Source organism: Choloepus didactylus, chromosome 7, assembly GCF_015220235.1.
Source record: "Choloepus didactylus isolate mChoDid1 chromosome 7, mChoDid1.pri, whole genome shotgun sequence".
Classification (NCBI taxonomy): Eukaryota; Metazoa; Chordata; class Mammalia; order Pilosa; family Megalonychidae; genus Choloepus; species Choloepus didactylus.
In genome coordinates, this window is record NC_051313.1 from 79,552,554 (window position 1) to 79,569,511 (window position 16,958).

General features: G+C 37.3%; 1 protein-coding gene across 2 annotated transcripts in view; it reads right to left on the bottom strand.

The window, feature by feature from the left end:
• Nucleotides 1-16,958, bottom strand: part of CD109 (CD109 molecule) — a 243,344-nt gene that overhangs the window by 17,426 nt on the left and 208,960 nt on the right. For both annotated transcript variants that reach the window (XM_037844054.1, XM_037844053.1), the window contains 5 exons: nucleotides 5,615-5,843; nucleotides 3,675-3,840; nucleotides 1,866-2,056; nucleotides 1,237-1,392; nucleotides 107-172 (listed from right to left, as the gene is read on the bottom strand). In XM_037844054.1, coding sequence (XP_037699982.1) covers nucleotides 107-172; nucleotides 1,237-1,392; nucleotides 1,866-2,056; nucleotides 3,675-3,840; nucleotides 5,615-5,843 — 808 coding nt within the window. The remainder of the gene's footprint in view (nucleotides 1-106; nucleotides 173-1,236; nucleotides 1,393-1,865; nucleotides 2,057-3,674; nucleotides 3,841-5,614; nucleotides 5,844-16,958) is intronic.

Genomic DNA, 16,958 nt, shown 5'->3' on the forward strand with positions numbered 1-16,958 from the left:
CATTAAGAATTTTATACAAGTTATCGAAGTTAAATACTTAGCAATTTACAAATCAAAGATTATAAAAATCATATTTAGCTAGACAAAAATGAACATTACTACATACCTGACAAATAGCAAATCCAAAACCACTTGCAGAAATATTAACTGCAATTGGCTGTTCCACAGTAAGCTGAATAAAGGGGTAAACAAAAGGTTAATGAGGTTAATTCTCCATATCTAGATACTACCAAGTAACAGGAGAAGATCAGTGTTATCCCATATTCAAAGCACAAACAATCTTTGGAAAGGGCTAATAGCTTTACACAGCCTCACAGGCCAAAAGCTATGGGTCAACCAGGTGAATGAGGTAAGGGCAAAGGAAGGACACACTCCAGGCACCCTCACCTCATCCCTTTGGGAGGGCACATTAGTGCTACTGACAGTTCTGTTCTGCTGCAGGGGTTGAGAATCATAAAAGACAAGTAACAAAAGTCATCTTCCTCCCCTAACCTCCGTTGGGACCTTAATCCTCGGAAACAAAATGGCACATCATCACCTTTGCCTACTTTTCTTACTTATTCTCCTTTTCCATTCTGTCTTCTTCAGTCTCCAGCCTTGAAGTCATCAATTTCATCTACTATCCTCAACTTGCCACAAGGTTAATCAAGGGAATAAAGTTAGGGACTAGCACATTCCTTCATTCCATTTTAAGGTAAAAAATTTTACAACTGGTTCTACTCAATTGTCCTAAGGGGAAGTGTAGTACGGCTGAAAAGAATATGGACTTTGAAATCATGGGTTCAAATCCCAGCTCTACTATTTCCAGTAACATTATCTTGAGCAAATTGTCTAAGCTCTCTGGTCCTCAGTTTCATCATGTGTACAATGGGGATAAAAGTACCTACTTCACAGTGTTGTTTTACAAAGTAAATGAAATAACATATGCAAAGCAATCTAGCACAAGGCCTGCAAAGAATAGGAACTCAATGAGTGTCAATTCCTTTTCAAGCTGGCCATGCTCATCTTTTCTCCTTTTCCACCAATCTTTGCAAAATTCCTATCCCCTCCACCCTTCTCCACCTCAGCAAATTCAACCAAAGGAAGGTACCCTTTCCTTTCTGTCTCTCTGAAGGGCCCTGGGAAAAAGTCTTTGTTGAAGTTAATATAATGGGAATAAGGCACAATTCCAGCAAAAATAATGATTTACACAGCATGTTAAATAACCACCCCTTATCCAAAACCTGCATTACTTACCTCTGCCATCTGAAGGAGAAAGCGGTTCTGTGTGTCAATTAGAAATTTTACAGGACTCGGTGAATTAGGCCCCACCACTGTCACTTGGATATTTGTCCTTTCTGTGTTTGTTAGGGCTGCAAATTCAGAAAGGGCCTTCAATGCCACAATAGTGTCCTGTTGAGGACAGAAAAATATTTGGACATAAAAGTTTATATCAAGGCCCCTAAAGAGTAAGTTTAGTAATGTTTACAAAATCTACCATACATTCATCCATCTTCTTTGGAAGTGGAAGTCTCCCTCACTCATCTTTGAATCTCCTTGCCCTAGCAAACAGGAGAGGCTCAGGAAATGTTTGCTGAATTGAACTAAGCATTTACTTGTATCAGTTACCACATGGATGAAAAACTGGTGAATTAATCAATTCCTTAAAAATATCACATATGAAGTTCAAAGCAATGATTAGAAAAAATTTAAATTAGTAACAAACCTTTGACTTAAGTTACTAAACTTTCAAACTGCCAAGTAATTTTATGTAGACGTAAGAAGCAGCAACATATACTTCCAATAAAAAAAAGTCATTTATATATATACATATATACGCACACACACACACACGGGATTAAAAGAAGAAAACTATCATTTCTCACCTGGGTAGATGCAAAACCTCCCAAGCTATTTCTTTGCCTGCTTAGCCACCTCATGATAGGGATTCCCTCAGAAACCCGAAACTGCAGGAAGTGGGAGAGGAGTGCATAGGCTGCAACTTCAATATCCAGTGAGCTCGGCTGCCAAGATTCAGAAAGTTTGGACACTGATGAAACCCAGAATTGCATACCTCCTGCAAGTGAAAAGAAATAGCATTCTGATCAATTATAGAAAAATCACATTTTATACCACTAAATATTCCTACACTGGGCCAAGTTCTACTTGATTAGCATATATACACACAGACACACACACACAAACACACACACACATATATTCATTCCAGGCAAATACATGTGTTTGTATTCACATATATAAACATGTACATATTTGTCACTTTTTAAACTATTTCGAATTATAAATTTTCATCCCTTTCCTATATTTGAGGATGTTTGGATAAAAATACTTCTCCCGAGAGAAATTCCGTAAGTTTGGCTCAAAACTAAACAGCTATAAATAAAAGTAAGAAAAATCATACCATATTCCTGAAAATAACATACATAACTTATCCAACCAGGCCATCTTAAAAAGATTTGAGCACTGGACAGAGTATTTTGGAAAGAAATTTGTTCCGGGATTTGTCATTAACCAGCGCAAATGTTCTGGAAACCTCTCCCTTTTCCACTATCTGAAATTTGGTGTTATATGTTCAAGATCCAAGCTCCCAAGGAAAAGTTAGATGAAGGACATGGCCAACCCAACCACTTTCCTACAGATATGACTGCTCTAGACCCTGGAAGACCATCCTGCCTGATCCCCACTTCCCCTCTGTCAAGTATTACTATCCAAATGATGATTACACTTAAATGGAATGTAAAATAACTACCACTTGGACAAGCAGAGAAGAAGAAATGTCAAGGACTACTTCAGCCTGTATGCAATAATCTTCTAGCCCCTAGCACTGGAACAGGTGATGAGGATTCCACCTAAGTTACTGCTAATAATAATATAATACTTTATGCAGCCCCTAAGCACTTTCTACAGTTACGTCTTCCTAAATTAAGAGAATGTTCAATCAGTGAGCATAGCCTAAAATTATTTCTGTACACACACACACACACACACACACACACAGATTCCTGCCTTCAAAGAACCCATCTGGGCAGTAGCGACAGCTGTACTTTTTGTCCTGTGTAGCCCCAACTCAGTCCTCCCTCAAAAAAAAAAAAGAAAAGAAAGAAAAGCACAAACAAAATCACATACACAACCCATTTACTAATAAACATTTTTTGGTATTTGGATTTCTATTAATTAGCATTTTAGTTCATATTTTTGAGCACTTGCTATGTGGCAGCACTGTACATTATTTCATTTAATCCTTGCAGCAACCCTAAAATAAGTGCTATTAAAGCCTTACAGTAGAGGAAACTGAAACCCATCGAGGTAAGCGGCAAAGTCAGAGATTGAAACCAAATCTCTCTAAAACCCAAGGCCTAAACTACCACGCAAGGTCTTCAAACCAGAAATGCTACCAGGGAACTAAGGACGTAACTGACAAAAGCAGAACATGTCTAATAGAAAGATACACCCAAGCCATGAAATATCTAGAAAACATTTGGGGGGAACAGAAGTAGGTGGCTATGCCAGGCCCATCATGATCCATTCCACATTTCATTTTCCATCTCATTCAGAGGATGCAAATTTAATCAATTTCATTCCTGCCTTACAAAATTTTCTCACTAATTTATATCTTTCACAATGCATAACACAATCTAACATCCTCAAATGGGTCCCATCACTCCACACATTACCTTCTTGTTCTGATCTCCAGGTCAGCATATTCAAAGCTTCCTGCGCTTTAGAACTCCCCACCGATGACAGCGCATAAGTTATAAGAGCTAGAGTATAATTATCTGAAATTCCTCTATTGAATTCTGACTCCAAAAAGTTGATAGACTCTTGCACATCAATATTAGGCTTGGAAGAAAAAATATATATATTTTACTATTTGAAATAATCTATTACCACATATTTAAACAAAAAGTACTTTGAAACAATCATTCAAAAAATAATTTCAGTTATCTGTTAAGCACCCAGACTTTCCTAAGCAATAGGAATCAACAATTGTGCTGGTTTGGATATATTTTGTTTCTCAGAAAAGCCATGTTCTTTAATGCAATCGTGTGGGGGCAGACTTATTAGTCTTTTGATTAGGGTGGGACTCTTTGATTAGGTTGTTTCCATGGAGATGTGACCCACCCAACTGTGGGTAAGACCTTTTGATTAGATCATTTCCACAGAGATGTGACCCCTGCCCAGTCAGGGTGGGTCCTTAATTAGATCACTGGAGTCCTTTAAGAGAAGCTGAAGGAGACATGTTGGAGAGAAGTTAACATATGTAATCCACAGTTTGCCCTTGGGAGAAGCTAAGAGCCGACACAGACCCAGATGCTTGGAGACATGGGCGATGCAGACAGATGTTTGGAGATGCTAAGCTAAGAAATGAAGCCCAGAGTTTGCCCTGGAGAAGCTAAGAGAGGCCCCCAGATGCTTAGAGAGAAACACCCCAGGAGAACCAAGCAGCAACGTGAGAGAAGCTAACAGAGACAGAAGCCCAGAGACATTTTGAAGAAAGCCATTTTGAAATGCAACCTGGGAGCAAAGGACCAGCAGATGCCAGCCACATGCCTTCCCATCTGACAGAGGTGCTCCAGATGCCACTGGCCTTTCTTCAGTGAAGGTATCCTCTTGTTGGTGCCTTAGTTTGGATACTTTTATGGCCGTGGAACGGTAAACCTATAACTTAACAAATCCTCTTTATAAAAGCCAATCCATTTCTGGCATTTTGCATAATGGCAGTTTTAGCAAACCAGAAGAATGATCACTGATATTTAAAGATTTGCCATGCATTTTGAAAATAACAGTTTATCAGTTTTTAATAGTAAATAGGCCCCATTCCTTAGAGGAAATAAGAAGTGGAGCTCTTACCAGTATTTCTCTAACTGGGTATCATGAACTCAGAAGACAGCAGAAAATATAGTTTGAGAAAGATATTTCTCATATTTGATCTTGGGTGTTGAGGCTATAAACTTGGGGAACAAGTTTATCTTCTACATGCCTAGTACTAGGCTAAGAAAACAGTAGCAGCTTATTAAAGAGAACAACTGTTTTGGATCATGTGAAATGCAGACAGCAGTAAGCAGTGAAGGCATCAATCACTAAGACAGCTCTGGAGAATTAAGCTTACCAGCATAACTTTACACGCACACATACATTCTTATCCAGGCATCCATGCTCATTAGAAAGTGCTTTTCAGAGTGTGGATGTACTTTGCATTAAATTATCAGACATTGCAATTGTTCTACGATATTTTAGAAATTAAAAAAAAATCTAACAAGCTAGACTTGTAAGAAAACATTCCCAAATTCTAAAAGATTTTATTGCCCCCAAAAAATCAACCTTTCCACTGATAAAATATACATTGACTTTCCTTACCAATACCAAGTACAATGACATTTATATTAGAAAACATTTTCAGTATTCCCTTAGTTACTCTGAAAGTGTAGGTTAATATTTTTATTCTCTGTCTTTGGAATGTGACTACAAATGCAAAGCAAAAGGGTGCCCAAATTCGGATTTGAATGTCAGGTAAAATTGCAAAATGCTTATTTTACAGTCACATATTTGACCCATTAAGGCCTATCTTCCTTTAACTTTCCATTCATCATTTATTAAATTATAGATTAAATACCTGATATTTTTTATATCCAAGGAGAGAAGTCACAATATAGGCAGTCAGTGTTACTGGGCTTCTATTGCCCCCTTGAAGCTCACTATGGATCACCCTTCCTGGCTCCCAAAATTCACCATTGGATTTTTGACGTCCTTTGAGCCAAGTATATGTTCTGTGTAATACATTCTCATCAATATCTATATAAGGATCAGCTTCAAGGAAACATCGCAAAACAAAAGCTGACAACCTTGGTAAAAGGGGGGAAAAAATTACGTGAAATACATTTTATGAAGTCCTCCAAATAACATTGTGCAAGAAAAAAAAAAAGCTAACAAAAACAATATTTTTTTTCCTTTTAGAGAGAATCATTGAAAAGGAACAAAGGGAAGAAACACAGCCAAGAGACCAGGTAAATGACCACCTCAGCCTAGCAGGCAGCCTGGGTTACATACGGAGCGGGGCCATGAAATTGCAGCTGGACTCACAAAGTATCAGACTTTGAAAAGAACTTAGAAATCATCTAATCAAGCCCCCCATTTGATATTTTCTAGATTGAGAATTTGACACTGATAGTTAAATAAATTGTCCAGATTACTCATCTTTACTGTACTAGGTATTTATCAAAGATCAAATTACACACTTCTTTCAGATCCAAAACCATGGATGAAATACATATAGTTCAGAACCAAACCATAGTACTTTTAGGGGTGGGAGTGGGGAACCTATATTTTCTCTCCTATAGAATAGGAATCAGCAAACTTCAGCCTGCTGACCAAATCTACCTGGCCAAAATCTGGCCTTTGGGACAAACAAGACCAAAGCCTGTTTTTGTGTGGCACCCTCCCCACTAACTAAAAGTATTTTCAAAGAGAAGAAGGAAGGAAGGAAGGAAGGAAGGAAGGAAGGAAGGAAGGAAGGAAAGAAGGAAGGAAGGAAGGAAGGAAAGAAGGAAAGAAGGAAGGAAGGAAAGAAGTAAGGAAGGAAGGAAGGAAGAAAGGGGGAAGGGAGTAGAAAGAGAGGGAGGGAAGAGGGAAGGAATATGGGAGGAAGGAAGGGAGAGGAGGGGAGAGGAAGGAGGGGAAGAATATGCCACAGACACTCTCTGTCACCAAGAAAGCTTGACATACTTACTACCTAACCCTTAATAGAAAAGGTTTGCTGACTCCTGTTACAGAACACTAAATACTGAGGTACGAGAACATCAAATAGAAAGTGGAATTTATAGTCAACCTAGATGGCAGCATAAGACATGCCAGGGTGTCACAACCCTACAGAACCTCTGAACTAGCAAAAACTAGCAAGGCCAACTTCCTCAAAACTACAGCAATCATTTTAACTGTGTCAGTAACTGGGAAAGTGCAAATCAAGAAAACATACTGGCATCCTTGCTGACCCCTCCCCCAACATGTCCCCAGCATGGCATGAGGCTGGCATCATTCCCTTTCTGGGACCCTGGCCCTGTTGCAGAGGGATCACAGTAACCCCTAAACAGACACTAGGGTGCCTATATATCAGTGCCAATCTATCGGGTGGCAGCCTGAAAGATTGAACCAGGACACTCATCTCTGGTGCACACTCCCAGAACTTGCCCTGTGAGCAGAAGCTGCTTGTGGACAGCTAAAGCAGAGTAAGAAATAATTTAGTCAAACTGGCCTATGGCAAAGGATTTCCACTTGTAAGACATTCAACAAAGCTTGGGGGTTCTGTTTCATAGGAAGTAGAAGGGATACTCATATACCTAAAAATGGGGGAATTCCTAAGGCCACGAATGAGCACAACCCAAAACAAGACACAGGCTCAGAGAAGATGGAGAGGACCCTGCACCTCACTTTGGCAAAGAAACTGAGTTTCTTGACAGGAGGGAAGGGCTAAACTTTGCAGGAGAGCACCAACCAAAGCAGAGCCAAATTGCAAAGACTGTGAAAGGTGCTCTTTGCATTGGTTTGTTGCTTTTTGTAACCTCCTGCCACTCAAGGTAATCTCTATCCTAGCATTCACTGAATAGAAGCTTAAGGAACAGACAGCTCAGGGACCAAATCCCAGAATTAACACATTAAATTATTAAAATGTACAATATGCAACAAAACATTACAAGACAAACAGAGAAACATGATATGATGACTCATCCCAAGGAATAAGGTAAAACTTCAGAAATCCATCAATGAAGAGCACCAGATTTGAACATACCAGACAAACACTTCAGGCTGAAAGAGAAAAAGGAAAACATGGAAAAAAAACTAAAGGATATCAGGACAATAATTAAAGAACAATATGACAATCTCAGTAAAGAGACAGATATTTTTAAAAGGAACCAAATAGAATTACCAGAATTGAAGACCACAATAACTGAAATGAAAAATTCCCTACAGGGTTTTAACAGCAGGTTGGAGTAGAAGATGAATCAATGAACTTGAATGATTGAATCAGTTGAAAAAACCTCCCAAGAGAGAAAAGTCCAGGACCAAATGGCTTCACATGTGAATTCTACCAAACATTCAAGATAGAATTAGTACCAATCCTACTCAAACACTTCAAAAAAAAAAAAAAACTGAAGAGGCAGGACAGCTACCTAACTCATTCTATGAAGTCAACATCACCCTAATACCAAAGCCAGACAAAAATACAAGAAAAGAAAATTACAGACCAATCTCTTTAATGAATATAAATGCAAAAATCCTCAACAAAAGACTTACAAATCAAATCCAGCAGCACATTAAAAGAAGTATATACCATGACCAAGTGGGTTCTATTATAGATACGCAACAGTGGTTCAACACAAAAAAAAATCAAATAATAATAAACCACATCAATAAATCAAAGGGGAAAAACCACATGATCATCTCAATTGATGCAGAAAAGGCATGTGACAAAATTAGGCATCCTTTCTTGATGGAAACACTTCAAGGGATAGGAATAGAAGGAAATTTCCTCAACATGACTAAGGGAATATACAAAAAACCCACAGCTAACATCATACTCAATGGGAAAAGACTAAAAGCTTTCCCCCTAAGATCAGGAACAAGACAAGGATGTCCACAGTCACCACTGTTATTCAGCATTACACTGGAATTTCTAACTAGAGTAATTAGGCAAGGAAAAGAAATAAAAGGCATCCAAATAAGGAAGAAGTAAAACTTTCACTGTTTGCAGATGACATGATCCTATATGATTAAAGCTACTAGAGCTAATAAATGAGTACAGCAAAGTAGCAGAATACAAGATCAACATGCAAAAATCAGTAATGTTTCTATACACTAGTAAGGAGCAATCTGAGGATATCAAGAAAAAATTTCCTTTACAATAGCAACCAAAAGAATCAAATATTTAGGAATAAATTTATACAGGAGATGAAAGACTTTTACACAGAAAACTACAAAAATTTGCTAAAAAGAAATCAAGGAAGACCTAAATAAATGGAAGGACATACTGTGCTCATGGTTTGGAAGACTAAATACAGTTGTCAGTTCTATCCAAATTAATGTGTAGATTCAATGCAATGCCAATTAAAATCCCAATAACTTACTTTGCAGAAATAGAAAAATCAATAATCAAATTTATTTGGAAGGGCAGGGTACACTGAATAGCTAAAAATATCTTGGGAAAGAAAAATGAAGTTGGTGGCCTCAACACTACCAGACTTTAAAGCATATTACAAAGCTAGAGTGTTCAAAACAGCATGGTACTGGCATAAAGATAGATGTACTGACAAGTGGAATCAACTTCAGTTCAAATTGAGTTCAAAAATAGACCCTCTCATCTATGGACAATTGATCTTTGATAAGGCAGTCAAGTCAACTCAACTGGGACAGAGCAGCCTCTTCAAGAAATGGTGCTTGGAGAACTAGATATGTATATCCAAAAGAATGGAAAAGGGCCTCTATCTCACACCTTATACAAAAATTAACTCAAATGGATCAAAGGTCTAAACATTAGAGCTAAAACCATAAAACTTTTAGAAGAAAATGTAGGGAAATATCTTAAAGATCTCGTGATAGGAGGTGGTTTCCTAGACCTTACATCCAAAGTGCAAGCAATGTAAGAAATTGATAAATGGGATATCCCCAAAACTGAATATTTTTGTGCATCAAAGGACTTTGTCAGGAAAGTAAAAAGGCAGCCTATACAATGGGAGACAATATTTGGAAACCACATAGCAGACAAGGGTTTAATATACAGAATATATAGAGATCCTGCAACTCAACAACAAAAAGACAGGCAACCCAATTTAAAAATGAGCAAAAGACATGGATAGACACTTTTCTCTAGAGGCACAGAAATGGCTTAAGAACATATGAAAAGATGCTCATATTCTCTAACTATTAGGGAAACGCAAACCAAAACCACAATGAGATATCTCACACCAACTAGAATACGCATTATCAAAAAACACAGAAACTACAAGTGCTGGAGAGGACATGGATAAAGAGGTACATTTATTCACTGTTGGTGGGAATGTAGAATGGTGCAACTGCTCTGGAAGGCAGATTAGCAGTTCCTCAGGAAGCTAAGTATAGAATTGAAGTATGATCCAGCAGTCCCATTACTAGGTATACACTTGGAGGAACTGTAGGGAGGGAAACAAATGGACATTTGTACACCGATGTTCATAGTGGCATTATTCATGATTGCCAAGAGACGGAAACAGACCAAATGTCCATCAACAGATGAGTGGATAAACAAACTGTGGTATATACATATGATGGAATTTTACACAGCTGAAGATGAAATAAAGTCATGACACATGCAACCATGTGGATGAACCTTGAGGACATTATGCTGAGCAAAATTAGCAAGAAACAAAAGGACAAATTCTGTACGGTCTCACTAATATGAACTAACTATAAAGAGCAAACCCTGAGAGTTAAAGTTGACAACACAGGTTATCAGGAGATAAAGAAAGAGGGTAGAGATTCAGCTTTAGATGATGAAGGAATACAGAAGTTTCAACAGGATTGACTGTAAAGATCAGAATGGATAGCACAATAGTAGGTGATGGTAGCACAACACTGTAAGTACAATGAACAAAGCTGAGTGTGAGTATGGTTGAAAGAGAAAGGCAAGGAGCGTGTATGACATCAGAAGAAATGGGATAAAACTTCATAACTTAGCGAAAACTAGAGTGGACAATGATGGTGATTAAATGTACAAATATAAGAAAGTTTTTATATGAGGGAGAACAAGTGAATGCCACTATTGCAAGGAGGTGAAAATGGGATGGTATACGGAAAAAATGCAATCAATGCAAACTAGGGTCTACAGTTAACAGTAACATTGTAGTATTCTTTTAATTGTAAGCAAGGCAATATACCAAAGCTAAATGTCAATAAGAGGGGGATATGGGGTATGGGATTCTTACTGTTGTTGTTGTTGTTTCTCTTTTAATTTTTTTATTCTTTATTTTTTTCCTCTTCTTTCTTTGCAGAAGAAATGGAAACGATCTCATATGGATTGTGGTGGTAAATGTGTAACTATGTGATTATAGAAGGAGCCATTCATAGTTCATTTAGGATGGATTGAATGGTGTGTAAAAAAAACTGTTTAAAAATAAACAGAAAGCTACAAGTGCTGGAGAAGATGTGGACAGTAGAATGGTGTAGCCCCTTATGAAAGGCAGTGTGGTGGTTCCACAGGAGGCTAAAGTATAGAGTTGCCATATGTTCCTGCAACCCCGTTATTAGGTATATACTTGGAAGAACTGAAAGCGGGACATGAATAGACATTAGCACACTGGTGTTTACAGTGGCATTACTCACAATTTGCAAATGATGGAGGTGGTCTAAGGGTACATTAACTGATGAATGCAAGGCAAACTGTGGTGTATACATACAACATAATATTGAGTGGCTGCAAGAAGGAATGAAGTTGTGAGGCATGCAACTAGGTGAATGAACACTGAGAACATTATGTTGAGTGATATAAGCCAGAAATGAAAGGGCAAATATTGTCTCACCAATACAAACTACTACAAGGAGCAAATGCTGAGAACTGAGTTCAAGAGATTAGGTTATCAGGGGATAGAACACGGACAGAGATTGGGCAATCAATGATTTAGGAGTACAGAATGTTCAATAAGGCTTATTGTAATGGTTCCTAGATTGTAAGCTCTTAGAGCAGTCACATCTATTCCTGAGTATTAACTCTTAAATAGTATTTAAGAGGGGTTTATGTGGTATAAAATTTATATTCTCTGCAGCACACTAACTAATTTAACATGTATGGTCAGTTTATTTAAACAGCATAATTATATGGAACATAGAATAGGGAATGAGATCTCGTTATTCAGTACATGGTAATGTAGTACCCCGATACATCTCAGAGTATTTGGGCAGAAAATAAAAAAGTATTTGCAAAGTCCCCTTGAGGGACTGGAAGAAAATGTGGAAATATTAAACTTCGCCACTTGAGGAATTCCGGATATTCTCACAAGCACTAGGGACTCCCAATTTAATAAGTCAAGCACTTGATCTAGGGGCTTGCCTTTACGAAACTTATGTCTGCAAAGGAGAAGCTAAGACTATTTATAATTATGCCTAGAGTCACCCCAGAGAACCTCTTTTGTTGCTCAGATGTGGCCTTTCTCTCTAAGCCAACTCTGCAAATAAACTCACTACCCTCCCCGCTATGTGGGACATGACTCTCAGGGGTGTAAGTCTCCCTGGCAACATGGGACATGATTCCCAGGGATGAGTCTGGCCCTGACATTGTGGGACTGACAATGCCTTCTTGACCAAAAGTGGAAAATAAATGAAACAAAATAAAGTTTCAGAGGCTAAGAATTTCAAGTAGAGTCAAGAGGTCATTGTGGAGGTTATTCTTATGCATTATATAGATGGTCCTTTTCAGTTTCTAGTGTATTAGAATAGCTAGAAGGAAACACCTGAAACTGTTAACTGTAATCCAGTAGCCTTGATCCTTGATGATGATTGTATAACTGTTTAGCTTTTATCATGTGACCATGTGATCATGAAAACCTTGTGACTGACACTCCCTTTATCCAGCGTATGGGTGGATGAGTAATAAAATAAAGAAAAAAAAGTAATAGGGAGGATAAGAGGTAAGGGATGTTTTGGGTGTTCTTTTTTATTTTTTATTTTTTTGGAATAATGAAAATATTCTAAAATTGATTGTGGTGATGAATGCACAACTATATGATGATACTGTGAGCCAAAGATTATATACTTTGGATGGATTATATGGTGTGTGAATATATCTCAACAAAATTGCAAAAAAAGAGAGTTGGGGTAGCCATACTAGTATCAAATAGAATAGTTTTTAGGTCAAAAACTGTTACAAGGGACAAAGAAAGTCACCATATCAAACTAATTCAAAAGAAGACATAACAATTACAAAAATATATGTCCTAATAAAGGAAGCAAATATTTTCAGGTTTAAAGGGAGAAATAAACAGTTCTACATTAATAGAAGACTCCAGTACACCACTTTCAATAATGGATAGGTAGGACATCAAGACAAATGATCAATAAAGAAATAGTATACTTGAATGATACCATAAACAAACTAGATATAACAGACATATACAGAACACTTCATCCAGCAACAGCAAAATACACATTTTTCTCTATTGCACATGGATCATTCTCCAGGATAGGCCATATGTTAGGTCACAAAACAAGCTGCAATAAATTTTAAAGTACTGAAATCATACATTGTATCATCTCTGACCACAATAGAATGAAGCCAGAAGTCAATAACAAAGGGAGAACTGGAAAATTCTCAAATATGTGGAAAGTAAACAACACACCCTTAAATAACCTATGGGTCAAAGAAGAAATCACAAGGGAAATTTGGAAATACCAAGAGGAAATGAAAAAGAAAACACAGCATACCAAAACTTATGGGAGACTGAAAAGGCAGTAGTACTGAAAGGGAAATTTATAGCTCTAAATTCTTACATTAAAAAAGAAGAAACACTTCAAAACAGAGACTTAACCTCAAAACTGGAAGAACTAGTAAAAGAAGAGGACACTATACACCCAAGGGTGGGGAGAAAGAAGGAAATAGCAAGATTACAGCAGTAATAAGTGAAATGGAGAATAAAACAATAAAGAGAATCAACAAAACCAAAGTTGGTTCTTTGAAAAGATCAACAAAATTGACAAACTTCTAGCTAGACTGACAAAAATAAAAAGAAAGTGGACACAAATAGCTACAATCAGAAATAAAAAGAGGGATATAACTTCCAACCCAACAGAAATAAAAAGTATTATAAAGAATACTATGAACAACTGAATTCCAACAAATCGAAAACCTACATGAAATGGACAAATTCCTAGAAACACACAAAGTACCTACACTGACTCAAGAAGAAAGAGAAGGTCTCAACAGACCAATAACAAATAAAGAGGCTGAATTAGTCATTGAAAAACCTCCCAAAAAAAGAACAGCTCAGGAACAGATGGATTCACAGGTGAATTTTACCAAACATTCCAAGAAGAATCAACACCAATCCTGCTCAAACTCTTCCAAAAAAAACTGAAGAGTAGGAAGCACCTCCTAACTCATTCTATGAGGCCAGCATCACCCTAACATTAATGCTAAATAAAGATTCCACAAGTAAAGAAAATTATAGACCAATATTCATTATGAATACAGATGTAACAATCCTCAACAAAATAAAGCAAGCTAAATCCAAGATCACATTGAAAGAATTACACACCATGATCAAGCGGGATTTATCCCAGGTATGCAAGGGTGGTTCAACACAATAAAATCAATTAATGTAATATACCACATTAATAGAATGAAGGGGAGAAAACTACAAGATCATCCCAGTTGACACAATAAGGGTATTTGACAAAATCCAGCATTCTTTCTCCACAAAAACACTTAGAAAACTAGGAATAGGGGGAAACTTCCTCAACATAATATAGGGCATATATGAAAAATCCATAGCTAACATCATACTCAATGTTGAAAAGACTGACAGCTTTCCCTCTAAGATCAGGAATAAGACAAGGATGACCACTGTCATTACTATCATTCAACATTGTAGTGGAGGCTCTTGCCAGAGCAATGAGCAAGGAAAAGAAATAAAAGACATCCAGATTGGAAAGGAAGAAGTTAGATGTTCCTTATTTGCAGAGGGCATGACCTTATACTTTAAAAATCCTGAAAAATTCACAAGAATGCTACTAGAACTAATGAACGAATTGAGCAAAGTGGTAGGGTTTAAGATCAACACCCAAAACCAGTGGTTTTTCTACACACTTAGAATGAACAATGTGAAGAGGAAATCAAGAAAAAAATTTCAATTACAATAGTAACTGAAAGAATCAAATATCTAGGAGCAAACTTAAAGAAGCATGTAAAGGACTTGAACAGAGAAAACATTACTAAAAGAAATCAAAGAGGACATAAATAAATAGATCTTGGATTAGAAGCCCAAATATTAAGATGCCAATTCTACCCAAAGCAATTTACTGATTCAACACAATCTTAATCAAAATTCCAAACAGCCTTCTTTGCATAAATGGAAAAGCCAATCGGCAAATTTATATGGATGAGTAAGGGGCCCCAAATAGCCAAAACCATCTTGAAAAAGAAGAAAAAAGTTGGAGGACTCACACTTCCCATCTTTAAAACTTATTACAAAGCTACAATAATCAAAACAACATGGTACTGGCACAAGGATAGACATACAGACCAGCGAAATCTAGCTGAGAGTTCAGAAATAGACCCTCACATCTCTGGCCAACTGTTTTGTTTTTTTTTTTAATAATAAATTTTATTTTGAAATAAGTTCAATCTTACAGGAACAGTTGTAAAAACAGTACAAACCCCATACACAGAACTCCATCATACCCCGAACCCCCTCCCCCGATACCCCGATCCATCACCTTTAAGATCCTGTCACACCACTGTCTCTTTCTTTCCCTCCCTCTCCCTCCCTCCCTCCCTCCCTAACACCCATCATCTATTGCTCTGTTCTCTGAACATATGAGATCAAACTGCACATATCTTTGAACAAACAATATAATTCACATATACCTTTCCCATGGACAAGAAGATTATTTTATGCAATCTCATTAAACGCAGCTAAGAAGTTCAAGAAATTCAACACTGATATAAAGCTTACATTCTATATTTCCTTTTTTTTTTTTTTCTTCTGTCCCATCTGTGTCCCTTTGAGCCTCCTCTCCTCCAACCTCAGATCCCATCAAGGATCATCCTTGGCATTTAATTGTCATCTATTTAGACTGTCTTATTTTTTTTTCAATTGTGGAAAGATATATATAGCCTAAATCTTCCTATTCCACCTCTCCATAGCATTCCATTAGTGGGATTAATCACATTTAGCATGTTGCAATTCTATCACCTTTCTACCATCCATTTCTAGAAGTTTCCCTTCACCCCAAACAAAAACCCTACTCTCATTTCTTAACTCCCCATTGCCCCTTCCCCCACTTCTTGGAACCCCTACTCTACTTTTCATCTCTTTGGTCATATTCTCTGATACTTTCTTTGTGTTTACCATGGGGCTTAAATTCAACATCTTAAATCTATAACAATCTTGTTTTTCTTTGATACCAACTTAACTTCAATAGGACACGTAAACTGTGTTCCTATACTCCTCCATTCCCCCACCTTTATGTAGTTCTTGTCAAGAATTACATATTTTACATTGAGTCCAAAACCACCAATTTATCATTACAGATTATGTATTTTAGATCCTGTAGGAAGTAAATAGTGGAGTTATAAATCAACAATACAGTAGTATTGGTCTTTATATTTACCATGTGATCTTTACTGGAAATCTTTATTTCTTCAAATGGTTTCAGTCCATTGTTTAGTGTCCCTTTCTTTCAGCCTGCTTAGAACTGATCTACTGGTGATGAAGTCCTTCAGCTTTTGATTATCCAGGAATGTTTTCATCTCCCCCTCATTTTTATCCTTCAGGTGTTTGTGAATTCTCTAAGTCTCTGATGGTTATTGACTTCTATTTGTATTCCATTGTCGGCAGAGAATGTGCTTTGAACAAATTCATTTTTTTATTTTTTATTTTATTGAGGCTTGTTTTTATGTCCCCGCATACAGTCCATTCTGGAGAAAGATCCGTGATCACTAGTGAAGAACGTGTGTCCCAGTGACCTGGGATGTAATATTCCATATCTCTCTCTCATTTCTTTGTTTCTCTGTCAGTAGGGCTTCCTTTAGCATCTGAAGTAGGGCAGGCCTTTTATTAGAAAACTCTCTCAGCATTTGTTTGTCTGTGAAAAATTTAAGCTCTCCCTCAAATGTGAAGGAGAGTTTTGCTGGATAAAGTATTCTTGGTTGGAAATTTTCCTCTTTCAGAATTTTAAATATGTCATGCCACTGCCTTCTCGCCTCCATGGTGGCCGCT